The following is a 26,529-nucleotide window of genomic DNA, read 5'->3' as shown; positions in this document are numbered from 1 at the left end:
ACGCCCCCTTCGCGTCCCACTGGGAGGAATAGAGGCGTAGACGTCACACAGGCCACGCCCCCTTCGCGTCCCACTGGAAGGAATATAGGCGTCGACGTCACACAGGCCACGCCCCCTTCGTGTCCCACTGGGAGGGAGAGGCGTAGACGTCGCCCAGGCCACGCCCCCCTCGCGGCCGCCGCCGCCATTTTGTGAGGAAGGACGAAGGAACAAAGAGGAAGAATGAGGTGAGGGAGGGGCGGCCTTGGGGGTGGGCACGAAGAGGAGGGGGCGAGGCCCAGCCCCGAACACATCTCCACCCGGGACCGGTTTCGGGTCTGGAGCAGGAGGCCCAAAGGGAGCCAGGGAGGGAGTGAGGCCTTTCCCTCAGGCGCGGCCTCCTTTTTCCTGAGGGATTTCCCCACTGAAGGCCAGGCCTGAAGGACGCAGGCCCTTCTGGAGTTACTGACCTGAAAGTTGTGGGTTCGAATCCAACCCGGGGAGAGCGTGGATGAGCTCCCTTTATCAGCTCCAGCTCCCCACGCAGGGACATGAGAGAAGCCTCCCACAAGGATGGTAAAAACATCAAAACATCTGGGCAATGTCCCGTGGGTAACGACCTTACAAACAGCCAATTCTCTCACCAGAAGCGACTTGCTGTTTCTCAAGTCGCTCCTGACATGAAAAAAAATATATGGCCAGAGTCATTGGGTTGCTGTGAGTTTTCCGGGCTGTGTGGCCATGTTCCAGAAGTATTCTCTCCTGACGTTTCGCCCACATCAATGGCAGGCATCCTCCTAGGTTGTGAGGTATATTGGAAACTAGGCAAAGGGAGGTTTATATAACTGGAAGGTCCAGGGTGGGAGAAAGAACTCCTTTCTGTTGGAAACAAGTGTTAGCATTGAAAAGCCTTGCAACTTCCAAGGCCTGGCAGAATCCTGCCTGGGGGAATCCTTTGCTGGGATGTGTCAGCTGGTCCTGATTGTTTCAGATGTGTCGTATGTATTTTAGAGAACAAGTTTTAATGTGCTTCTTTTATAATTTTAGTTATAGGTTTTTTTTTCGTGTCAGGAGCAACCAGAGTTGCTTCTGGAGTGAGAGAATTGGCCGTCTGCAAGGATGTTGCCTAGGGGACGCCCGGATGTTTTTTGATGTTTTTACCATCCTTGCGGGAGGCTTCTCTCATGTCCCCGCATGGAGCTGGAGCTGATAGAGGGAGCTCATCCGCGCTCTCCCTGGGTGGGATTCGAACCTGGCAGCCTTCAGGTCAGCAACCCAACCTTCAAGTCACAAGGCTTTTATCCCCTAGGCCACCGGAGGCTCCTTGTGTTATAGTTATGATGTAACTTGTCTCAAGACACAAGGAGAGGCAGATAAGAAATGAAATTATTATGGTTGTTTTTATTACTGTATTATCAAAGGCTTTCCTGGCCAGAATCACTAGGCTGCTCTGAGTTTTTCGGGCTGTATGGCAAATGTGTTCCAGCAGCATTTACTCCTGATGTTTTCCTGTATCTGTGACTGGCATCTTCAGAGGATCTGATGATCGTCAAGCAAGTGGGCTGTATATAGGAGCCCCCAGTAACGCAGTGGGTTAAACCCTTGTGCTGGCAGGACTGCTGACCTGAAAGGAGGGGTTTGGTTGCTAACCCAAAGGTTGCTGGTTCAAATCCAGGGAGAGCACAGAGCTCCCTCTGTCAGCTCCAGCTCCTCAATGCGGGGACTTAAAAGAAGCCTCCCACAAGCATGGTAAAACATCAAAACATTCGGGCATCCCCTGGGCAACATCCTTGCAGATGGCCAATTCTCCAGAAGCGACTTTCAGTTTCTCAAGTCGCTGCTAACATAGATAAAAAAAACCTGTGGAATATTCCAAGCCCACTCCCCATTCCCAACCCCTCCTTTCCCACTCCTCAGATCCAAGACGCCCTCCCTTCCCACCCCCCATACGCAAGCCCTCTCCTCTTCCACTCCTCACACCCAACCCTCCCTCTCCACATTCTCCCCAGGCCCAAGGCACCCTACATATGCCAAAGTTTGCAAGGCCTCTCCACCAGCATGTTGTAGGTGCATTTACTGCATGGCAATAGCAGATTCAACTGGATGGCCAGCAGCATTGCTTCTGTTGTTGTTGTTATTATAGTTATTATAATTATTTCAAAGGCTGGATGGCCATCTGTTGGGGTGCTTTGATTTGTGCTTTTTCTGTATAGCAGAAGGCGATTGGGTGGCCACTTGGTTTATCCTATTTATTATTATTATCATTATTGGCACAAAGACACAGTATGACACAGCAAATGAGATCTACGAGGGCCCGGGCTGTGGCGCAGGCTGGAGAGCAAGCCAGCTGCAACCAGCTGCAATGAATCACTTTGACCAGGAGGGCATGAGTTCGAGGCCCGCTCGGAGCCTATGTTTGTTTTGTCTTTGTTCTATGTTAAAAGGCATTGAATGTTTGCCTATATGTGTAATGTGATCCGGCCTGAGTCCCCTTCGGGGTGAGAAAGAAGGGCGGAATATAAATGCTGTAAATAAATTAATCTATATGCTGGATTTTGTATCACAAAATCACAAGTCGAACATTTCCCAAGCGTTTAGGACTGTGTGATGTATTTTTGGATGATGCATGCAGATCCCAGTCAGGTGGCCTTTTGCAGTTGGCAGATTGTAATTTTGTCCATGTTTATTGTTTCCAAATGCCAGCTGAGATCATTTGGCACGGCACCCAATGTGCCGATCACCACCGGGACCACCTATACTGGTTTCTGCCAGAGTCTTTTCTGCCAGAGTTTTTTACTGCTGGGAAGGGGTACTTTTGACATAAATTCCAATGAATCATTTGGGTTGTTGTTGTTGTTATTATTTCAAAGACTGGGTGGTCATCTATTAAGGATGCTTTGACTGCTTTCACTGCATGGCAGAAGGGGGTTGGATTGGATGGCCCCTGGGGTCTTCTACTAAAATAAAGTTAAGTTTATTTTGGATAAAAATATTCTTTATTATAAATAATCTCTACTGTATAAGTGATCACTCATGGCCCATTCGTCTGGTTATCTTCCAAGGATAGCATTTTGGTGATTGACTTAGATATCTATTATTCTGAATACGCATCGGGGTTTTTTTCACAAGAGGACATACATTTCTAGATGGAAAGTGATCCCGACAAGGGTTTCTTTAAGGTGCCTTTTTCTTTTCAGGCCTTTTCTTCCTCCATTGGTGCCTCTTTGTAATCCACGGCACTGTTGGCCATGAATCATAGAATCATAGAATAGTAGAGTTGGAAGAGACCACATGGGCCATCCAGTCCAACCCTGTCACGACCCAGGCTGCAGAGCACCAATAACCATACACAGAGGCCAGAATCTATCTAATATCTTTATTAAGGAAATAAGTAAAGGCAATAAAAATAAGTGTAGAATATAGTTCAGAAGATGACCTTTCAGGAAAGGTTAAATATAGTCCAGGAAAACAATGTCCAATATGATATAGTAAGGTCCAAAGTTGTAATCCAGTAACCGAAACACTCACTTGCCAAGCAAGGTGAGGGGAGATGACAAGGTCCTTTAGTCCATGAAACTTAGGCAAGGCAAGGAAATAGCTTGATTCTTGGTACACAAAGCTTGATTCAAGGCAACGAGGAACGGGGACAAGATCCGTGGTAAACACTTGGCAAGGTCCGGGAAGCAAGGCAAGGTCCTGGAAAGCAAGGCTGAGTCCTAGGTAGCAAGGCAAGGTCCGCGAAGCAAAACAAGGCTGGAAACAGGAACGAAGGCTTGGAAACGGGAGTAGCGCTGTCCACACACAACCTACTCCGGTAGCTGACGAATTGACTCCGCAAGATTCCTACGGGGCAAGGAACCTAAATAGGGTCTCGTTTTCCCACCAAAGAACACTTCTCTGGGGAACCAGAACCGAAAGTCAATCTCTGTGTCCAGATGCATGACTCCCTAAAGGTTCTCATGAAAGCAGTCTTAATCAGCTGAATGCCTGGCTGCGATTCTCAGGCTTCTGCGATTAGCCTGTTGAACTCCTTTTTGTTGTTGATAATAACTACGGCGAGAAAATGGGGGAGATTCTGACTCAGGGCTTGTTTGGCAGATTTCTGGAAGGCAAACCTCCTGCAGGTGCAAGGGCTCCAATTCTGGCTGGGAAAATTCCAATTCTGGCTGAAACGGTGGAAAAACCAAGTTTTCCTCTTCATCTGTCTCAACAGCGCTAGGAACGGGACTACATGGCCCATGAGTCATCACACTATCCCCCTCCTCAAGCCCCCTCTCAAATTGGGACTCTCTCCCCGAGGCGCGAGGCCGCGGCTTGGCGGGATAGGTCTGATGGAAGCGGCGGGTTAAATTGGGGGCATGGACAGTGGAAGCGTCTTCCCAAGAGCGTTCCTCGGGACCAAAACCCACCCAGTCAATGAGATATTGCAGGCGGCGGCGGTGAAAGCGAGAGTCCAAAATGTCCTGAACCTCGAACTCCTCCTCTCCGTCCACCAAAACAGGGGCGGGGGCCGGCCGGTCTACATCAGGGCGCACACCATCCGCCGGAAGGAGCAGAGAGCGATGAAACACTGGATGAATGCGCATAGAGCGCGGGAGTTGAAGTTTGAAAGTCACGGGGTTAAGTTGCGCCACCACTGGATAGGGGCCAATGAAACGAGCATCTAGCTTCCGGCAAGGGCAATGGGAGGGCAAAAAACGAGTGGACAGAAGAACCCGGTCTCCTACCTTGATTTCGGGGCCCGGCTGGCGATGATTGTCAGCGTGGCGTTTATAGTCCTCCTTGGCTTGGTCTAGTTGCTGGAGTAAAAGTTGTTGCACCGCTGTGAGTTCCTGCAGCCAGTCCTCTGCTGCGGGAACTTCTGAGGTTTCAATGACAGAAGGAAAGAAACGTGGATGGAAGCCGTAGTTTGCAAAGAACGGGGTTTCTTTAGTTGAAGCCTGGACACCATTGTTATAGGCGAACTCCGACAGCGGTAACAGGGAAGCCCAATTGTCCTGCTGGTAGTTCACATAACAGCGAAGGTATTGTTCCAAAGTGGCATTGGTGCGCTCAGTTTGCCCATCCGTTTGGGGATGGTGCGCCGAAGATAAACGAGAGTCTATGCCCAATAGTTTTTGTAGTGCTTTCCAGAAACGAGAGGTGAATTGGGACCCATGGTCTGTGACCAAACTCTTGGGCAACCCATGCAATCTGAAAATATGTTGAAGGAATAAATCTGCAGTCTCTTTGGCCGTGGGGAGGCCATCGCAGGGAATGAAATGGGCTAACTTGGTAAAAAGGTCCACCACCACTAGGATCGTGGTGAATCCACAGGAAGGTGGTAGATCAGTGATAAAATCTGCAGAGATTATTTCCCACGGGCGAGATGGGGTAGGAAGGGGATGCAGAAGCCCTGAGGGCTTTTCCCTTCTTGTCTTGGAGCGCTGGCATACTGGGCAGGTATTGACATATTTTTCCACATCCTTGCGGATCTTGGGCCACCAGAAATCTCTTAGGATCAAATGCATGGTTTTAAATAGTCCGAAATGCCCTGCTGGCTTGCAGTCATGACACAGACGAAGTGCTTTTTCCCTGCCCGGTCCTGGAGGGATGTAGACATGATTTCTATAGCAAAGTAACCCATCCTTAAGCGAAAAGGGGAAATGTAGTCCTTGGCGAAGTTGGTCCTGAGCCCAGGCATCTGCTTGCTGACTAGCCCTGATTTCCTGAGCACAAAGGGGTCCTGGAGTAGAGGGAGTTGATTCAATTGGAGTGGATTTGGTGTTTCCCACTGTGAGCGTGGCAAAGTTCTCGGGCTGCAGCAGTTGGGACTCAAAGGTCTCTTTGCGCCCTGCAGCATATTCCGGTTTCCGTGACAGAGCATCTGCTTGCTTGGTCTGGGCTGGGGTTACATAATGGATTTGGAAGTTAAAATGTTCAAAGAATAAAGCCCAGCGTTGTTGCCTCTGATTTAGCTTGCGGGCAGTTCTTAGATGCTCTAGATTCCGATGATCAGTATGGACCTCAATGGGAAATTTGGCCCCTTCTAACCAATGTCTCCAAGTTTCAAAGGCTGCCTTTATGGCCAAAAGTTCCTTTTCCCAAATAGTGTAATTTCTCTCTGGTGCGGTCAGTTGACGGGAGTAGAAGGCACAAGGGTGAAGGTGATCTCCCACTGGTTGTAGGAGTACAGCCCCAATCGCCACATCTGAGGCGTCCGCCTGCACGACAAAAGGGGTTTCAGGATCTGGGTGCTGAAGGATTGGCTGGGACGTGAATAATTTCTTTAGTTGCTGGAATCCTTTCTCTGCTTGTTCTGTCCAGCGGAAAGGCTGTTTCCCACGGATGCAGCTGGTGATTGGATCAGACCAGCGGGCAAAGTCTGGAATGAACTTGCGGTAGTAGTTCGCGAACCCCAAGAAACGTTGCACCTCTTTCTTGTTGGTTGGCGCCCGCCATTCCAATACTGCTGAAACCTTCGCCGGGTCCATGGTGAGCCCTAGTGGCGAGACACGGTATCCCAGGAAGTCTACCTCTTGTAGATCAAAAGCGCATTTTTCCAGCTTGGCATAAAGTCCGTGATCCCGCAATCGTTGTAACACCATTCTGACGTGGTTCTCATGTTCTGATTGTAATCTAGAAAACACCAAAAAATCGTCCAAGTAGATAATCAAGAACCGGTCTAGATAATCCTGAAAGATGTCATTGACAAAATGCTGGAACGTTGCGGGAGCTCCACATAAACCGTAATTCATGACCCGGGACTCGAATAAACCGAATTTAGTCTGGAAGGCGGTCTTCCACTCGTCCCCTTCCCTGATGCGAACTAGATTGTAAGCTCCTCGAAGATCCAGTTTGGTATAAACCTTGGCCCCTCGAAGCCGGTCTAAGAGATCCGAGATCAAAGGCAGGGGATATCGATTTCGCTTAGTGATATTGTTCAATGCCCTATAGTCCACCACCAAGCGTAGGTCCCCTGACTTCTTTTTCACAAACATCACTAGGGAAGCGGCTGGGGATTGAGAGGGTCTGATGAACCCCTTGCGGAGGTTTGTCTCTAAGAACTCCCTGAGAGCTTCTTGCTCTGGTTCAGTCAGGGAGTAGAGGTGCCCTCGCGGGATCGGGGCCCCCTCCACCAAGTCAATGGCACAGTCATAAGGTCTATGCGGGGGTAGTCTCTCGGCTTCTTTTTCACTGAATACATCCCAAAAGTCTGAGTATTTCTTGGGCAAAGTGATGATGGGTTCAGCGTCTGTGGTATGGCAGACCTTGGCTACCAGACAATGGTTTTGGCAATATTTTGAAGCAAACTGCAGTTCTCTGTTGGACCAGGAGATGTTTGGGTCGTGAAGGGTCAGCCATGGAATTCCCAAAATCACTGGGAAATGGGGAACCTCGGTAACAAAGAAGGAAATCTCTTCCATGTGTTCCCTTATCCACATTCTGGTGGGTTCTGACCATTGGCTTACTGGACCTGTCTTGAGGGGGCGGCCATCTATGGCCTGCACCACACGGGCATTCTTGAAGTCGTGATATTGTAATCCCAGAGAGTCGGCATACTCTCTATCAATGAAATTGTTTGTGGCTCCTGAGTCTATCATGGCATGGATCATGACGGGTCCTTTTTTCGCTGACCACAAGGTGACCACTAGGAGAAATAGGACCCCGGTTGGCGGCTCTTGAGTGGGGTTTTTGACCGGGTTGGCGAGCCTCTCTACGCCCGGTCGCTGGCTTCCCCCGCCGGCTTCGCGCCAGCCGCCTCAGACGTCTTCGCCTCCGTGGAGGACGCCGCCGCCAGACGGGCGGCGGGCTTTCCTTTGGCTGGGCACTCTCTGGCAAAGTGGCCCCCGTTTCCGCAGTACCAACAGAGATTCAGGCGTTGGCGGCGGGCCTTCTCGGCAGTGTCCAACCTGGGACGCACATTGCCCAGCTGCATCGGCACCTCCTCGCTTCCTCTGGGGTATGGGGCTGGTGGCGGGGGTCTCCACACTGGACGCGGCTGGATGCCGGTGGGAGAGGGAGGTCTCGCTCCAGCCCTACCGCTCTGGCCTCGGATCCATTGCTTTCTGTTGGCCAGCATGACTTCAGCTCGTAAACATTGATCAATGAGTCCTTCAAGAGAGTGTGGAGGATCCACCTTGGAGATTTCCTCCAGCATCTCGATGTTGAGACCCTCCCGAAATTGTCCTCTGAGGGCTATGTCGTTCCAGCCGGTGTTATGGGCCAGCACTCGGAACTCGGCTATGTACTGGGATAAAGGTCTGTCCCCTTGGGAGAGGCGCCGGAGTTTGTGGCCGGCCGCCTCCAAATTGTCCTCGATTCCCCAAGTCGCCTTAAGGTGATCCAGGAAGTGTTGCGCTGACCTCAGATGTGGGGAGACTTGGTCGAACAGTGCCGTCGCCCAGTTGGCCGCTGGCCCGTCTAGGAGACTGTAAATCCACGCCACCTTGATGTCTTCTTGGGGAAACTCGGCATTACGGGCCTCTAGATAAGCCTGGCATTGGCGATGGAAAACATGAACCTTAGAAGCTTCTCCAGAAAACTTGGTTGGCAACGCCATGGCCGGGAGACGGACCCCGCGTTCCTTCAATCCCCTTATTTCTCCGTCCTGCGCATTGAGCTTATCTCGGATGCGGTCCACTTCATCCTTGTCGATGGTGTAACTGAGTGGCTGGTCACCCGGTCCGGCTCCGGTAGACATTCTGGCCTAGGTTAATTGGTGCTTAGGGTGGCGGAGTCAAACTGTCACGACCCAGGCTGCAGAGCACCAATAACCATACACAGAGGCCAGAATCTATCTAATATCTTTATTAAGGAAATAAGTAAAGGCAATAAAAATAAGTGTAGAATATAGATCAGAAGATGACCTTTCAGGAAAGGTCAAATATAGTCCAGGAAAACAATGTCCAATATGATATAGTAAGGTCCAAAGTTGTAATCCAGTAACCGAAACACTCACTTGCCAAGCAAGGTGAGGGGAGATGACAAGGTCCTTTAGTCCATGAAACTTAGGCAAGGCAAGGAAATAGCTTGATTCTTGGTACACAAAGCTTGATTCAAGGCAACAAGGAACGAGGAACAGGGACAAGATCCGTGGTAAACACTTGGCAAGGTCCGGGAAGCAAGGCAAGGTCCTGGAAAGCAAGGCTGAGTCCTAGGTAGCAAGGCAAGGTCCGCGAAGCAAAACAAGGCTGGAAACAGGAACGAAGGCTTGGAAACGGGAGTAGCGCTGTCCACACACAACCTACTCCGGTAGCTGACGAATTGACTCCGCAAGATTCCTACGGGGCAAGGAACCTAAATAGGGTCTCGTTTTCCCACCAAAGAACACTTCTCTGGGGAACCAGAACCGAAAGTCAATCTCTGTGTCCAGATGCATGACTCCCTAAAGGTTCTCATGAAAGCAGTCTTAATCAGCTGAATGCCTGGCTGCGATTCTCAGGCTTCTGCGATTAGCCTGTTGAACTCCTTTTTGTTGTTGATAATAACTACGGCGAGAAAATGGGGGAGATTCTGACTCAGGGCTTGTTTGGCAGATTTCTGGAAGGCAAACCTCCTGCAGGTGCAAGGGCTCCAATTCTGGCTGGGAAAATTCCAATTCTGGCTGAAACGGTGGAAAAACCAAGTTTTCCTCTTCATCTGTCTCAACAGCGCTAGGAACGGGACTACATGGCCCATGAGTCATCACAAACCCCCTGCTAAGAAGCAGGAAATCGCATTCAAAGCACCCCCGACAGATGGCCATCCAGCCTCTGCTTAAAAGCCTCCAAAGAAGGAGCCTCCACCACGGCCCCGGGGAGAGAGTTCCACTGTCGAACAGCTCTCACAGTGAGGAAGTTCTTCCTGATGTTCAGGTGGAATCTCCTTTCCTGTAGTTTGAAGCCATTGTTCCATGTCCTAGTCTGCAGGGCAGCAGAAAACAAACTTGCTCCCTCCTCCCTATGACTTCCCTTCACGTATTTGTACATGGCTATCATGTCTCCTCTCAGCCTTCTCTTCTGCAGGCTAAACATGCCCAGCTCTTTAAGCCGCTCCTCATAGGGCTTGTTCTCCAGACCCTTAATCATTTTAGTCGCCCTCCTCTGGACGCTTTCCAGCTTGTCAACATCTCCCTTCAACTGTGGTGCCCAAAATTGGACACAGTGTGATTCCAGGTGTGGTCTGACCAAGGCAGAATAGAGGGGGAGCATAACTTCCCTGGATCTAGACGCTATTCCCCTATTGATGCAGACCAGAATCCCATTGGCTTTTTTAGCAGCCGCATCACATTGTTGGCTCATGTTTAACTTGTTGTCCACGAGGACTCCAAGGTCTTTTTCGCACACACTGCTGTCAAGCCAGGCGTCCCCCATTCTGTATCTTTGATTTCCATTTTTTCTGCCGAAGTGAAGTATCTTGCATTTGTCCCTGTTGAACTTCATTTTGTTAGTTTTGGCCCATCTCTCTAGTCTGTCAAGATCGTTTTGAATTCTGCTCCTGTCTTCTGGAGTGTTAGCTATCCCTCCCAGTTTTGTGTCGTCTGCAAACTTGATGATCGTGCCTTCTAACCCTTCGTCTAAGTCGTTAATAAAGATGTTGAACAGAACCGGGCCCAGGACGGAGCCCTGCGGCACTCCACTTGTCACTTCTTTCCATGATGAAGACGACGCATTGGTGAGCACCCTTTGGGTTCGTTCGCTTAGCCAATTACAGATCCACCTCACCGTAGTTTTGTCTAGCCCACATTTTACTAGTTTGTTTGCCAGAAGGTTGTGGGGGACTTTGTCGAAGGCCTTACTGAAATCCAGGTATGCTACATCCACAGCATTCCCTGTATCGACCCAACTCGTAACTCTATCGAAAAAAGAGATCAGATTAGTCTGGCATGACTTGTTTTTGGTAAATCCGTGTTGACTATTAGCAATGACCGCATTTGTTTCTAAGTGTTCGCAGACCACTTCCTTAATGATCTTTTCCAGAATTTTGCCTGGTATTGATGTGAGGCTGACCGGACGGTAATTGTTTGGGTCGTTCTTTTTTCCCTTCTTGAAGATAGGGACCACATTCGCCCTCCTCCAATCTGCTGGGACTTCTCCCGTTCTCCAAGATCTCTCGAAGATAATTGCCAGTGGTTCTGAAATAACTTCCGCTAGTTCCTTCAGTACTCTTGGATGTAGCTGATCTGGCCCTGGGGGCTTGAATACGTTTAGAGTGGCCAGGTGTTCCTGGACAACTTGTTTCCCTATTTGGGGTTGGATTTCCCCCAATCCTTCGTCCATTCCATGTTTCTGAGGTTGAAGATGGCTTTCTTTTTGTGAGAAGACTGAGGCAAAGAAGGCATTAAGTAGTTCTGCCTTTTCCCTGTCCCCTGTCGCCATCACCCCATCTTCTCCTTGCAATGGCCCTATCGCCTCCTTTTTCTTCCTTTTTCTACCAACGTAAGCAAAAAAGCCTTTTTTGTTGTTTTTTATGTCCCTGGCAAGCCTGAGCTCATTTTGCGCTTTAGCCTTGCGAACCTTTTCCCTACAGGTGTTGGCTATACGTTTGAATTCTTCTTTGGTGATTTCTCCCCTTTTCCACTTCTTGTGCATGTCACTTTTGAGCTTTAGCTCGGTTAGAAGTTCTTTGGACATCCATTCTGGCTTCTTTGCACTTGTCTTATTTTTCTTCTTTGTTGGCACTGTTTGCATTTGCGCCTTGAGTATTTCACTTTTGAAAAACTCCCATCCATCCTTAACTCCCTTGTTTTTTAATATCGGCGTCCATGGAATGCCGCTCAGTAATTCCTTCATTCCTTCATGGTTGATTTCCAGTTGCAGGGCCAGAGCTTCCTAGTTGTCTCTCTGTGTTTATACCACCTTTTAAAATATTAGCTTCGAACCCATCTTTAAATCTCTTTTTGAGTTCACCAACATCATTTCAAAATGTGCCTTGTTAAAATAAAGATATATTTCTAGCCCAACTGCTGGTTAAAGGTCTGCTAAACAGTGAAAATTTGAAAGGTGAAGCTGTTAAAAGCATGGGCAAATTTCAGCCTTTCCTCCAGGTGTTTTGGACTTCCAACTCCCACAATTCCTGGTTGCCTAAGGTGTGTTTGATACCACGTTAACCTTTTGGGAGGTCATGGTTTTATTTAATTCATGGGGGAAGGCAGTCTGATCTGCTTCCCCCCTTTCCAGGCTGTTTTGCTCATGCTTATTAAAGCATTAATGAGCCGGCTTCATTGCAGAGACATTCCTAGGAAGGACCCTGTATGAAAAGCCTTTGTTTCTCTAGCTCTCCTTCAGCCACTGGAAATCTTTCCCTGGGCAGAGAACAAGGAAGGAAAGGGGGGAGTGGGCAAAGGTCAAAGAAGTTGGCAAGGGAAAAAAAGGCCATGTTGATGGAGCTGCGCTTGTCTTTCCATCTGTGGGAGTGAATGGCCCAAAGGGATCTTTCTTCAGCCGAGACTCATTTTGTGAATATCCAAACAACTCACAATGTGGTTTTGAATTAGATGGATGAGGAGGCAGGGTCATGGTTGGGTTTAGAATTCCTTTGGAAAAAGACAAGAATTTTGGTGGCAGCAAGCGTCTAATTTGGGATGCTCAGGAAGCAGAGCTGGGACCACCCTGGGATGGGAAGGATAGGAGTCAGCCCAGCAATCTTTGTGTCCCTCAGCATTTAGCACAGGGGTCCCCAAACTTTTTAAGCAGAGGGCCGGTCCACAATCCTTCAGACTGTTGAGGGGCCGAATTATCATTTGAAAAAAAATACAAACAAATTCCTATTCATACTGCACATGTCTTATTTATAGTGCAACAACAACAACAACCAAAGAATACAATATTTAAAAATGAAAACAATTTTAACCAACCTAAACCTATTAGGATTTCAATGGAAAGTGTGGGCCTGCTACTGGCCAATGAGATAGTCAAGTTAATTAGGATTGTTGTTGTTGTTGTTGTGTGCCTTCAAGTCATGTCAGACTTTGGCCGAGCCTAAGTCTAAAATTAATTATTTATTTACTGCATTTATTTACTACATTTATATCCCACCCTTCTCACCCCGAAGGGGACTCAGAGCAGCTGTAGGTACATACAATATATTATATGATTAGCATAACACAATATTAGCATTATATATTACTATATTGAACTATACCACTATACTATTATATAATATGTAATATATAACATATAATTAATATTATTATATGGTATTACTATTAGTATTATATTGTATAACATAAGATTATTATCAATATTATATGTATCTACAATATATTATATTATTAAAACTGATATAAAAATATTATATTATAAAACTGAGGGTGGGGGCCAGGTAAATGACCTTGGAGGGCCGCATCCGGCCCCCGGGCCTTAGTTTGGGGACCCCTGATTTAGCACATCCTGGTAATTCGGGGAAACCCATTATTCAGTGAGTGACACCCTTTAACATTTGAAAGGACCGTTAGTTTCTGCCTGTCTTCGATTCTTCAGTGTTTGACCCAATGACATCAATGTGATGCTCCAGTATTAGAAGGAATTCCCCTTCTTTTCTTCCATCATTCATTCTTTTCTTCTTCCCCCCTTCTTCCTTTCTCTTTCTTTCTAAGTACATTTCCTTCTTTAAAAAAAAAGCAATGATTACCATTTCTGGCATCTGTGTATATGCTTGAGACCTTGATTTCTGCAATTCCTGGTAGATTTCATTTTCAACATGACTCATGAATGAAAAAGGGGAGATCTTGAAGGTAAAGAAATGGCTTTCATTCTTAGTCTTTTCCTTCTTTCTTCACCAGGGAAATGAGGACTCTATGGAGCTACTTCTTGGGTACAGAAAAGAAACCAATAATACAGGAAGACAATGCATTCTTTTCTAGGTCATGATCTTGCTCAATTCTTCAGGTCACCTACATAGAAGAAAGAAAAAAAGAAAAGCCAAGTATCTGTATTGCAATTCAACGCCCATATCACTATTGATATGGAGGGGAAAGAATTTAATTGCCTGGGAGGTGCAAAGAGTTTCACTCAGAAACATCATCTACAACAACATGCACTGACTCTCACTGGGGAGAAGCCCTATGAATGCCTGGAGTGCGGAAAGAGATTCACTCACAGTAAAAATCTACGTTCACATCAAAGGACTCACACTGGGGAAAAACCCTATAAATGCTTGGAGTGTGGACAGAACTTCACTCATAGTTCGGGTCTATGTTCGCATCAAAGGACTCATACTGGGGAGAAACCCTATAAATGCTTGGAGTGTGGACAGAGCTTCGCTCAGAATGCACATCTACGTTCGCATCAAAGCACTCACACTGGGGAGAAACCCTATACATGCCTGGAGTGTGGACAGAGGTTTACTCGTAATTCAAGTCTACGTACGCATCAGAAAACTCACAGGGCAGAGAAGCCCTATATATGCCTGGAGTGTGGACAGAACTTCACTCATAGTTCAAGTCTACGTTCACATCAAAGGACTCACACTGGGGAGAAACCCTATAAATGCTTGGAGTGTGGACAGAGCTTCACTCATAATTCAAGTCTCTGTTCACATCAAAGAACTCATACTGGGGAGAAACCCTATACATGCCTGGAGTGTGGACAGAGGTTCAGTCATAATTCAAGTCTCCATTCACATCAAAGAACTCATACTGGGGAGAAACCCTATACGTGCCTGGAGTGTGGACAGAACTTCACTCATAGTTCAAGTCTACGTACACATCAAAGGACTCACACTGGGGAGAAACCCTATAAATGCTTGGAGTGTGGACAGAGCTTCATTCAGAATTCAAGTCTCAGTTCACATCAAAGAACTCATACTGGGGAGAAACCCTATACGTGCCTGGAGTGTGGACAGAGCTTCACTCAGAATACACATCTACGTTCGCATCAAAGCATTCACACTGGGGAGAAACCCTATACGTGCCTGGAGTGTGGACAGAACTTCACTCAGAATACACATCTACGTTCACATCAAAGGACTCACACTGGGGAGAAACCTTATAAATGCCTGGAGTGTGGGCAGTGCTTCAGTTATAATGGAAGTCTACGTTCACATCAAAGGACTCACACTGGGGAGAAACCCTATAAATGCTTGGAGTGTGGACAGAGCTTCACTCATAATTCAAGTCTACGTAGGCATCAGAGAACTCATACTGGGGAGAAACCCTTTACATGCCTGGAATGTGGACAGAGTTTCACTCATAATTCAGGTCTACGTTCACATTTAAGGACTCATGATTTTGAGGTCAGGAGTATTGTGCTCCAAAACTCTGTCAGTCTGAATTCGGAAGTCCCAGAGTAGCTTGACATGTTCATTCTCTGTAACTTTTTCCGGCTTGTGGTCCCACCAGTTCTTTGTCGCAGGCAGATGGTATTTGTGGCACAAGTTCCAATGAATCACCTGAGCAACGGTGTTATGCCTCTGCTTGTAGTCTGTCTGTGCAATCGTCTTGCAGCAGCTGAGGATGTGATCTATAGTTTAATCTGCAGGGTCTACATTTGGGATCTCTCGTCGACTTTTCAGTTTTGGCTTGGTGGCATTGGCTCTAAGGGCTTGTTCTTGGGCTGCCAGAATCAGACCCTCCATCTCCTTTTTCAAAGTTCCATTTGTGAGCCACAGTCATGTTTTTTCTTTGTCAATTTGGCTCTCAATTTTCCCCCCGCAGAGGATGTAATCCATCCATTTTTCCTTCTCTTCTGCCTTTTGTCTCCTGTTTAGAGTAGATATAAAAGAATGTATGGATGCAGCTACATTTTGCCATTCTCCAGGCAAGATGTAGCTGCATGCATACATTCTTGGATATCTTTACCTTTTACTTTCCTTAGAATATGAGATTTAGAAAGTTAGTTAGCTGCTAGAGCTTTCCTATCCAGAATGTATTTCTTTTCTTTCAGTAAATCCTTTTGAACTTATATTTTTGGCTCTGCAGTCCTGTGCCTTCCTAAGCAACAGAGGCTTATCCCAGCTCACCACACGTAAGTTTCTGCTGGTTGTGAAGTGTCCTTCTGGCACTCTGCTATATTTTTGGTGAAATCACCCCAAGAGAGGGTTGAGTTTAACTGCTCAATAGATTCCCAACAAAATTAAAGAGAAAGAAAGCCAAATTAGATCTCTCCCTGTGAATACCGAACTAAAACAACTAATAATATAAGCATCCATTCTCCTTACAGATCTGGCATCTCAAGGTTTGGGCGCAGCTGGCACACAAGTTTTAATTGTGCAAAGGTGCTCCTGGCCACTGCCAACATCTGGGTTCCAGGGTCAACAATAATGAGTACAGGAACACCCCCAGACTGTGGACCTGTGTCTTCAGGCTGTAATTTCACTCCCTGTTCTGCCTTCCGCCTGACCAGGAGGGCCGTTCAGTGAGCTGTATAATTTTAGCAGTGTATATAAATTTAAATTACTATGTTTATCATTTTCTTAATAAAAAACATGTTAGCAAAAAGGAATTTAGAAGAGACTGGAAAGGCAGATACAGCTGGGATTTAATACATAATTTAAGGTCCTTTGGGATATTGTTTTCCATCTATATGTTGATCACATGCCTCTGGGTTTGATTTTGATGCTTCAGTTATTAAAGTATAGTAGTCTCACTTATCCAACATAAGCAGGCCAGCCTGTCTGTCCTATCTTGTGGGATTCGTTTCAGCTTGTTCACCTGGATGACGTGGACAAGATTCTTGGAGCTGTGAGGGCGACCACTTGTGCCAAGGATCCTTGCCCTTCTTGGCTTATAAAATCGGCCAGAGGAGGATTGGGAGATTGGTTTGTGAGTATAATTAATGCCTCTCTGGTTCAAGGCAAATTTCCATCTGCCCTAAAACAGGCTATAGTGAGGCCAATTTTGAAGAAAGCCTCCCTTGATTCGACCATCCTAAATAACTACAGACCAATCTCGAATCTTCCTTTTTTGGGGAAGGTCCTGGAGCGGGTGGTTGCCTCTCAGCTCCAGGGGTTCTTGGATGACACTGATTTTCTGGATCAATCGCAGTCCGGCTTTAGACCTGGGCACAGTACCGAGACGGCTTTGGTCGCCTTGGTGGATGACCTCCCTAGGGAACTGGACAGGGGGAGTGTGACCCTGCTGGTTCTCTTGGACATCTCAGCGGCTTTCGATACCATCAACCATGGTATCCTTCTGGGACAGCTCTCCGGGATGGGCCTTGGGGGTACTGCTCTGCAGTGGCTCCAGTCCTTCCTGGAGGGCCGATCCCAGTTGGTGAAGCTGGGGGACACCTGCTCGGACCCCTGGCCATTGACCTGTGGGGTCCCGCAAGGTTCCATTCTGTCCCCCATGCTTTTTAACATCTACATGAAACTGTTGGGAGAGGTCATCCGGAGTTTTGGAGTTCGGTGCCATCTCTAAGCAGATGACACCCAACTCTACTACTACTTTCCACCAAACTCCAAGGAAGCCCCTCGGATACTGGACCAGTGCTTGGTGGCTGTGATGGGCTGGATGAGCGCGAACAAGCTGAAGCTTAATCCTGACAAGACAGAGGTCCTCCAGGTCAGTCGCATGTCTGATGGGGGTATTGGGTGGCAACCTGTGCTTGACGGGGTCGCACTCCCCCTGAAGGCGCAGGTCCGCAGCTTGGGGGTCCTCCTGGACTCATCACTGACACTTGAGGCTCATGTGTCGGCGGTGGCCAGGAGGGCCTTTGCACAACTAAAACTTGTGCGCCAGCTGCGACCATATCTCATGATGTCTGATCTGGCTACGGTGGTCCATGCCTTAGTTACCTCTAGATTGGATTATTGCAACGCACTTTACATGGGGCTGCCTTTGAAGACGGCCCGGAAACTCCCAACTAGTTCAACGGGCGGCAGCCAGGTTCCTAACAGGAGCGAATTACAGGGAGCGGTCTACGCCCCTGTTCAAGGAGCTCCACTGGCTGCCGTTCACCTTCCGGACCCAATTCAAGGTGCAGGTGCTGACCTACAAAGCCCTGAACGGTTTGGGACCCACTTACCTTTCTGACCGCATCTCGCCCTACGAACCCGCATGATCTCTTCGTTCGTCGGGGGAGGCCCTCCTCTCGCTTCCGCCTTTGTCATAAGCGCGGTTGGTGAGGACAAGGGAGAGGGCCTTCTCCGTGGCGGCCCCCCGACCCTGGAACGAGCTCCCCAGGGAAATTAGGCAAGGTGCCACCTTGGAAGTGTTCAGGAAGAGCCTGAAAACCTGGCTCTTCAAACAGGCCTTTGAAGAAGTACCGCCCACTGTTCGCTAAACCCTGGTACTAGCGGGTTCTTCTGACCACTTGTTGGTTAGCTCCTTGACATAGCCTCAGTGTTCACCCCAGTTTAAGGTTCTTCCCATGATGTAGCACCTTAATCTTCCTTCTTGTTTACAAGTTCCACTCAGTGCACTTTGCCCAGCTCATTTTAAGTTTTTATTGCTGTGTTTGTCATGTGTTTTATAATGGTCGTGATTTTTAATGCCTTTTAAATTTACTTGTGTGTTTTTGTAAAACCGTATACTGTATGCTGGTTTTATATCTGTAAGCCGCCCCGAGTCCCTCTGGGGAGATGGTGGCGGGGTACAAAAATGAAATTATTATTATTATTATTATTATTATTATTATTATTATTATTATTATTATGTTGGATAATAGGGAGAGATGAAGGAGAAGCCTATTCAACATCAAATTAGGTTATGATTTTACAAATTAAGCACCAAAACATCATGTTATACAACAAATTTGACACAAAAAGTAGTTCAATATGCAGTAATGCTACATAGTAATTACTGTAGTTATGAATTTAGCACCAAAAATCACGATATATTGAAAACATTGACTAAAAAAATGCGTTGGATAATCCAGAACATTGGATAAGCGAATGTTGGATAAGTGAGATGCTACTGTAATAGTGTTTTGATCATCTATTGCATTTTCTGGTATGACTTTGGTTTTCATTGCTGCACATTTGAATCCAGCATTTCAGTACAACTGTCCCTCCATATTTAGAGGTGTAGTTTTCACGGATGATGATGATACAGTAATAACAATATTCTTATTTCTTATCGTCCTTTCCTCAAGGCTGGTTACAACATAGCTAAAATTATTTAAAATATTCTATAAAATGCAATAATTATTATTTATAAGGAATCATTATAATCCAGGTGTGATATTATAATAGGGGAGTGTGCATTAACAGATTAACTTTGGGGTATTAATAATAATAAGAATAATAATTATTATTATTATAAGGATTCATAAGCCCGGGTCAGGGTAAGCTTCTGACCATTAATAGTCCAGCTTCTATTGACCTATGCAGTTTCATCTGTCAAGTAGGAATTTAGGTACCGCTTATGCGGGGAGGCTAATTTAACTAATTTACGATGCCAGCAGTGTGCAGAAGTACTCCATCAAGGACCCAAGTCACAGTGGATGATAAAGCAGCAGCTCCTCCTGTGACCGGAATCGAGCATACCCTCATGAAGCCAGAAGCTGGAAAATGTTAAATTGCCTCGGTGTCTGTCTATATGTGGTTGTCTATAAATGTTGTTTGTCTAATGGCATTGAATGTTTGCTATGTATATGTACATTGTGATCCGCCCTGAGTCCCCTTTGGGGTGAGAAGGGTGGAAAATAAATACTGTAAATGAATAAATAAATAATAACTAAAGTATTAAAAAAACCTGTTTTCCCAATAATAAGATATCACCTGAGAATAAGACCTTATCTTTGGGAGCAAAAGGTACTATGAAACGAAATTTGGAAAAGAAATTCTGTTCCTGGTTTGAAAGTGCTATTTCCCATTTAATTGTGTAGTCCTTCCTTTGAAAGTACAGAAGTTGTTAAGCTTGTCCAATTGATTAAAAAATGTTTCTGTAGTCATTACAAAATGGGAGCATGGGCGTTTCATTTCTAAAGTGTTTCTAAAGTATCATTAGTGAATAATTTGTTACTATAACGAGAGAAACCCTATTTTGTTACTATTTTGTTATAGTTATTGTGCACCTGGGGGGCTTCTGGGACTGTTCAGAATTTTCAACTGGTCCAACGAGCAGCAGCCAGGTTGCTCACCGGAGTGGCGTACAGGGAGCACACAACTATTTACCTATTTATTTACAGTATTTATATTCTGTCTTTCTTTCTTACCCCGAAGGGGACTCAGGGTGGATCACAATGTACATATACATGGCAAGCATTCAATGCCATATGAACATACAGACAAAGACAGAGATGCTGAGACAATTTAACCTTCTCCAGCTTCCTGAAGGTATGCTCGATTCCAGCCACAGGGGGAGCAGCTGCTTCATCATCCACGGTGATGGCGAGTCCTTGATGGAGTACTTTCTCATTCCAGACACTGATGGACGATTTTTATGGTGTCGTAAATTAGTTAAATTAGCCTCCCCACATAAGTGGTACCTAAATTTCCTACTTGATAGATGCAACTATCTTTCGGGTTGCTTAGGTCAACACCGAGCAGGTCTATTTTTTATTTTAATGGTTGGGTGCTCACTCCGACACGGGCTGGCCTCAAACTCAAAGTGATTTATTTCAGCTGGCTACAAAGCCCCAAGTGGTTCCGGCCTAGCTTACCTGTCTGAATGTACCCAATCACCTCGGAGATTAATATCGTCTGGGGAGGCCCTGGTTTTGGTCGCGCCATCTTCGCAAGCGTGACTGATGGGAACGAGAGACAGGGCCTTCTCAGTGGCGGCCTCCAGGCTGTGGAACGTCCTCCCTCGTGACATCCGATCAGCTCCCTCCCTCCTCGCCTTCAGAAGGAAAGTAAAAACCTGGCTCTGTGACCAGGCTTTGGGAGACCAGATTATGTGCAATGATTATGGAACGGGCGTGGATGACAATCTTTGGATGGCGTGAGTTTAACACTGAATGTCATTTTAAAAGCTTAATCTATATTAATTTTTTAACTCAACTGTTTTTAAATTTAATCTATATATATAAAAGAGTGATGGAATCGCGGCACCGAGCAAAACAACTAAACTACGGGGGCCCCAACCTCAAAATTGGACAACACAACCCATCATCCACGCCTCTAAGTTGATACAATTAAAAATCCCGTCAAAAACCTCCACGGGGCCTTAAAACCCCAGCCGTCAGCCTGGCTGGAAGGCCCCATGGTGGTCGGAGCACACCCAACAGATGGCCACCCAGCCTCTTAATAATAATAATAATAATAATAATAATAATAATAATAATAATAATAATAATAATATAATACAATCATATGGTTAGGAGACACCCCTAAGGATCATCCAGTTCAACTTCCTTCTACCATGCAGGACGACACAAACCAAGCACTCCTGACAGATGGCCATCCAAGATCTGCACAGTAATTATACAAATCGAATCATACAACCACACAGTTAGGAAAGACCCTTAAAGGCCATCCAGTCCTACCCAACTCTGCCAATGGACGATACAATCCAAGCACTCCCAACAGATGGCCAGCCAACCTCTCAATAATAATAATAATAATAATAATATCATACAATCCTAAGGTAAGCAGATACCCATAAGGATCATCCAGTTCAACTTCCATATATCATGCAGGAGGACACAATCCAACCACTCCCGACAGATGGCCATCCAATATCTGCACAATAATAATACACATCAAATCATAGCATCAGACACTTAGGAGACACCCCTAAAGGCCATCCAGTCCAACTCAATTCTGCCATGCAGGACACAATCCAAGCACTCCCAACAGATGGCCACCCAGCCTCTCAATACTAATACTACTACTACTAATAATAATAATAACATACTCATCATACAATCCTAAGGTTCGGAGTGACGCCTAAGGATCATCCAGATCAAGTTCCTTCTACCATGCAGGAGGACACAATCCAAGCACTCCTGACAGATGGCCATCCAGCCCCTACATAATAATGATGATGAAGATGATAATAATAATGATAGAATCCAAGTTTGGAGAGACCCTTAAGGGCCTTCCAGCCCAACACTTTCTACTATGCAGCAGGACACAATCCAAGCATTCACAACACATGGACAACGTAGAAATACTATACAATACTACAGAGGGACCTAGACCCCCTCTACCCTCACCACTTTCACAGTACACAAACAACCAAATGCATACTAAACATAAAAACAACCATACAACAGACATTCACTACCACCACTACCTCAACAAGTTCTCACCAACACCACCAGACAACGCCACAGCAACGCGTGGCCGGGCACAGCTAGTACTTTATATAGATGACATAAAAGGGAGATTGGTCGGTAGTTCCTGGCATTGGAGGCATCTTTACCAGGCTTATAATGGCAATGATCTTAGTTTTCCTTCATACTCTGGGAATCTGTGTGCCAAGCATTGATTGTAGAATTTCAAAAGCCAGTTTTCAACTTTGGGCCCCAAGTGTTTGATTTGCTCCATCATTAAGTCATCTAGGCCAGGTGCTTTACCAGTTTTACATTGCTTGATGGCTTCTCTGTTCAATGTATACATTTGCAGCCAAGTTGGCAAGGTGGCACTACCTGGAGGAATCCTCCACCTTGTGTGACTGTGGAGCAGAACAAACAACTCCGCATATGTATGCTTGCCCACAATGTCCTGCCTCATGTACGTAGGAGGAGTTATTTAAAGCTATGGACAGTGCGGTCGCTGTTGCCTGCTTTTGGTCTAAAATTACTTAGCTGCTGGTGATTTCCTTTATTTCATCACTTTTTAAATTTATTTATTATGCAATGCTTTTGACACAAAATAAATAAATAAATTTGCAGTGTATATTGATGTATATAACAACTTCAGACCACCAAAAGAAGGCCTGGAGAAATGACGTGATAGCCCAGCATTCATAACAACTGTACTTTCCACGTCCTGCCAGAGCAATAGGGGGTGGGAAATAATCTAAATGATAAGGGCCATCTGGCCCGGGATGGGTTTCATGGCCAGCTCTGGTTTTTGAAGCCGGGGAAAAGGGTCATATAACAGATACGTGTGAATGTGGGGAGGGGGAAATTAGGAAGCGGATATACTCAGGGTTTGGTGGGAACACGTCAGTTTCAGCTTGTTTTCATTTTGAAATAAGGTCCTCAATAAAGCGTTTCCACGGAGCTGCCTGTGTGAGCCTGTTTGAATCTGATAGCTTTCAAGAACTGACAAGAAAGGCCGAAACAGTTCACGATCCTTCGGATTGTTGGAGGGCCGGACTATAGTTGGCCACCGAGCAATAAATAAATAAATAAATAAATAAATAAATAAATAAATAATAACAACAATAATAATAATAATAAAAAAGAGGGTTGGAAGAGACCCTTTGGGCCATTGAGTTTAATCCCCTTCTGCCTTTGTGCACCGAAAGCACAAGCAAAGCATCCCTGACAGATGGCCACCCAACCTCAATGTTAATAATACTAATAATAATTAATAATAATAATAATAATAAAGAGGGTTGGAAGAGACCCCTTGGGCCATTTAGTCCTATCCCCTTTCTTTTGTGCACCAAAAGCCATTAGTATTGCCTCTGACAGATGTCCACCCAGCCTCAATGTTAAAAATAATAATAATAATAATAATAATAATAATAATAATAATAATAATAATAATAATAAGAGGGTTGGAAGAGACCCCTTGGGCCATTTAGTCCTATCCCCTTCTGCCTTTGTGCACCAAAAGCCATTAGTATTGCCTCTGACAGATGTCCACCCAGCCTCAATGTTAATAATAATCATAATAATAATAATAATCATAATAATAAAGAGGGTTGGAAGAGACCCCTTGGGCCGTTTAGTTCTATCCCCTTCTGCCTTTGTGCACCAAAAGCCATTAGTATTGCCCCTGATAGATGTCCACCCAGCCTCAATGTTAATAATAATAATAATAATAAAGAGGGTTGGAAGAGACCCCTTGGGCCGTTTAGTTCTATCCCCTTCTGCCTTTGTGCACCAAAAGCCATTAGTATTGCCCCTGATAGATGTCCACCCAGCCTCAATGTTAATAATAATATTAATAATAATAATAATAATAAAGAGGGTTGGAAGAGACCCCTTGGGCCGTTTAGTTCTATCCCCTTCTGCCTTTGTGCACCAAAAGCCATTAGTATTGCCCCTGATAGATGTCCACCCAGCCTCAATGTTAATAATCATAATAATAATAATAATAATAATAATAATAATAATAATAATAATAAAGAGGGTTGGAAGAGACCCCTTGGGCCGTTTAGTTCTATCCCCTTCTGCCTTTGTGCACCAAAAGCCATTAGTATTGCCCCTGATAGATGTCCACCCAGCCTCAATGTTAATAATAATAATAATAATAATAATAATAATAATAATAATAATAATAATAAAGAGGGTTGGAAGAGACCCCTTGGGCCATTTAGTTCTATCCCCTTCTGCCTTTGTGCACCAAAAGCCATTAGTATTGCCCCTGATAGATGTCCACCCAGCCTCAATGTTAATAATAATAATAATAATAATAATAATAATAATAAAGAGGGTTGGAAGAGACCCCTTGGGCCGTTTAGTTCTATCCCCTTCTGCCTTTGTGCACCAAAAGCCATTAGTATTGCCCCTGATAGATGTCCACCCAGCCTCAATGTTAATAATAATAATAATAATAATAATAATAATAATAAAGAGGGTTGGAAGAGACCCCTTGGGCCGTTTAGTTCTATCCCCTTCTGCCTTTGTGCACCAAAAGCCATTAGTATTGCCCCTGATAGATGTCCACCCAGCCTCAATGTTAATAATAATAATAATAATAATAATAATAATAATAATAATAAGGAGGGTTGGAAGAGACCCCTTGGGCCGTTTAGTTCTATCCCCTTCTGCCTTTGTGCACCAAAAGCCATTACTATTGCCCCTGATAGATGTCCACCCAGCCTCAATGTTAATAATAATAATAATAATAATAATAATAATAATAATAATAATAAGGAGGGTTGGAAGAGACCCCTTGGGCCGTTTAGTTCTATCCCCTTCTGCCTTTGTGCACCAAAAGCCATTACTATTGCCCCTGATAGATGTCCACCCAGCCTCAATGTTAATAATAATAATAATAATAATAATAATAATAATAATAATAATAATAAAGAGGGTTGGAAGAGACCCCTTGGGCCGTTTAGTTCTATCCCCTTCTGCCTTTGTGCACCAAAAGCCATTAGTATTGCCCCTGATAGATGTCCACCCAGCCTCAATGTTAATAATAATAATAATAATAATAATAATAATAATAATAATAATAATAATAATAAGAGGGTTGGAAGAGACCCCTTGGGCCGTTTAGTTCTATCTCCTTCTGCCTTTGTGCACCAAAAGCCATTAGTATTGCCCCTGATAGATGTCCACCCAGCCTCAATGTTAATAATAATAATAATCATAATCATAATCATAATCATAATAATAAAGAGGGTTGGAAGAGACCCCTTGGGCCGTTTAGTTCTATCTCCTTCTGCCTTTGTGCACCAAAAGCCATTAATATTGCCCCTGATAGATGTCCACCCAGCCTCAATGTTAATAATAATAATAATAATAATAATAATAATAATAATAATAATAAAGAGGGTTGGAAGAGACCCCTTGGGCCGTTTAGTTCTATCTCCTTCTGCCTTTGTGCACCAAAAGCCATTAATATTGCCCCTGATAGATGTCCACCCAGCCTCAATGTTAATAATAATAATAATAATAATAATAATAATAATAATAAGGGTTGTAAGAGAAAAAGAGACCCCTTGTGTCATTTAGCCCAACCCCCTTCTGCCCTTGTGCCATGGGGGCCGGATAAATGGCTTCGATGGGCCGCATCCGGCCCCCGGGCCTTAGTTTGGGGACCGCTGTTCTAGAGCATTGGGCCACAGCAGTTGAGGTGTGAGTTTGCATTCATTCTACAGTGAAGATGTGCCCCTTTCGGAAGCAGAGAACATTTGGGGCCTTTGGAGACCACTTGAAGGCGTTTTTCCAAAAGGCATCCAGGGAACACCCCCTCCCTCCACCATCTTAGGATTTCCTTTTGGGAGGCCAGACATATAGGCCCATGTTCTTGCACGGGGGAAGTCTGGCTGACCTGCTTTCCCCCTTTGTCAGGTTGTTTTGCCCATGCTTAGTAAGGCATTTGTGAGGCGGCTTCTATGGGAGAATTGCCCAGAGTAGAGGCCCATTCTTCCAAGGGTCTGGATTTATTGCGTTGGCCGCTGCAAAGACATTCCTAGGACCCTGTATGAAAAACCTGTGTTTCTCTAGCTCTCCTTCAGCTGCTGAAAATCTTTCCCTGGAGAGAGGACAAGGAAGGAGAGGGGGAAGTGGGCAAAGGTCCAAGAGGTTGGCAGGGGGAAAAGCCCATGTGGATGGAGCTGCGCTTGTCTTTGCATCTGAGAGAGTGAGTGGCCAAAGAGGGCTTTCTTCAGCAGAGACTCATTTTGTGAACATCCCAACAAGTCACAATGTGGTTTTGAATTAGACGGATGAGGCTTGGCTGTAGGATTCCTTTGGGAGAAGACAGGAATTTTGATGGCAGCAGGCGTCTAACTTGGGATGCTCAGGAAGCAGACCTGGGACCCCTTCTTTCCCCCTCTTTCCTTCCATCATTCTTTTCTTCCTCTCCCCCCTTTCTTTTTCTTCTTTCTTTCTGGAGTCATTCCCTTCT

At 45.5% G+C, this 26,529-nt stretch overlaps 2 protein-coding genes across 2 annotated transcripts in view; both read left to right on the top strand.

Annotated features, from left to right (window-relative positions):
- On the top strand, nucleotides 1-22,997 carry LOC100552095 (zinc finger and SCAN domain-containing protein 2). Its single transcript, XM_008121320.3, has 2 exons — nucleotides 1-227; nucleotides 13,724-22,997. Exon 2 carries the CDS (start codon nucleotides 13,906-13,908, stop codon nucleotides 15,229-15,231), a length of 1,326 nt encoding a protein of 441 aa, XP_008119527.3. The 5' UTR covers nucleotides 1-227; nucleotides 13,724-13,905; the 3' UTR covers nucleotides 15,232-22,997.
- Nucleotides 22,998-25,145: 2,148 nt separating this feature from the next.
- The window catches only part of LOC134295667 (zinc finger protein 850-like), a 74,293-nt gene continuing 72,909 nt past the window's right edge, over nucleotides 25,146-26,529 (top strand). Inside the window, exon 1 of the mRNA XM_062968793.1 lies at nucleotides 25,146-26,262. Coding sequence (XP_062824863.1) covers nucleotides 26,104-26,262 — 159 coding nt within the window. The 5' untranslated portion in view covers nucleotides 25,146-26,103. The remainder of the gene's footprint in view (nucleotides 26,263-26,529) is intronic.

The sequence above is a fragment of the Anolis carolinensis genome, chromosome 1 (genome assembly GCF_035594765.1).
Source record: "Anolis carolinensis isolate JA03-04 chromosome 1, rAnoCar3.1.pri, whole genome shotgun sequence".
NCBI classification, from domain to species: Eukaryota; Metazoa; Chordata; class Lepidosauria; order Squamata; family Dactyloidae; genus Anolis; species Anolis carolinensis.
This window is presented reverse-complemented; position numbering and strand designations above follow the sequence as displayed.

Coding starts and splice junctions, on each gene's coding strand:
- LOC100552095 (XM_008121320.3), top strand. CDS start 13,906: ATGGAGGGGAAAGAATTTAATTGCCTGGGAGGTGCAAAGAGTTTCACT.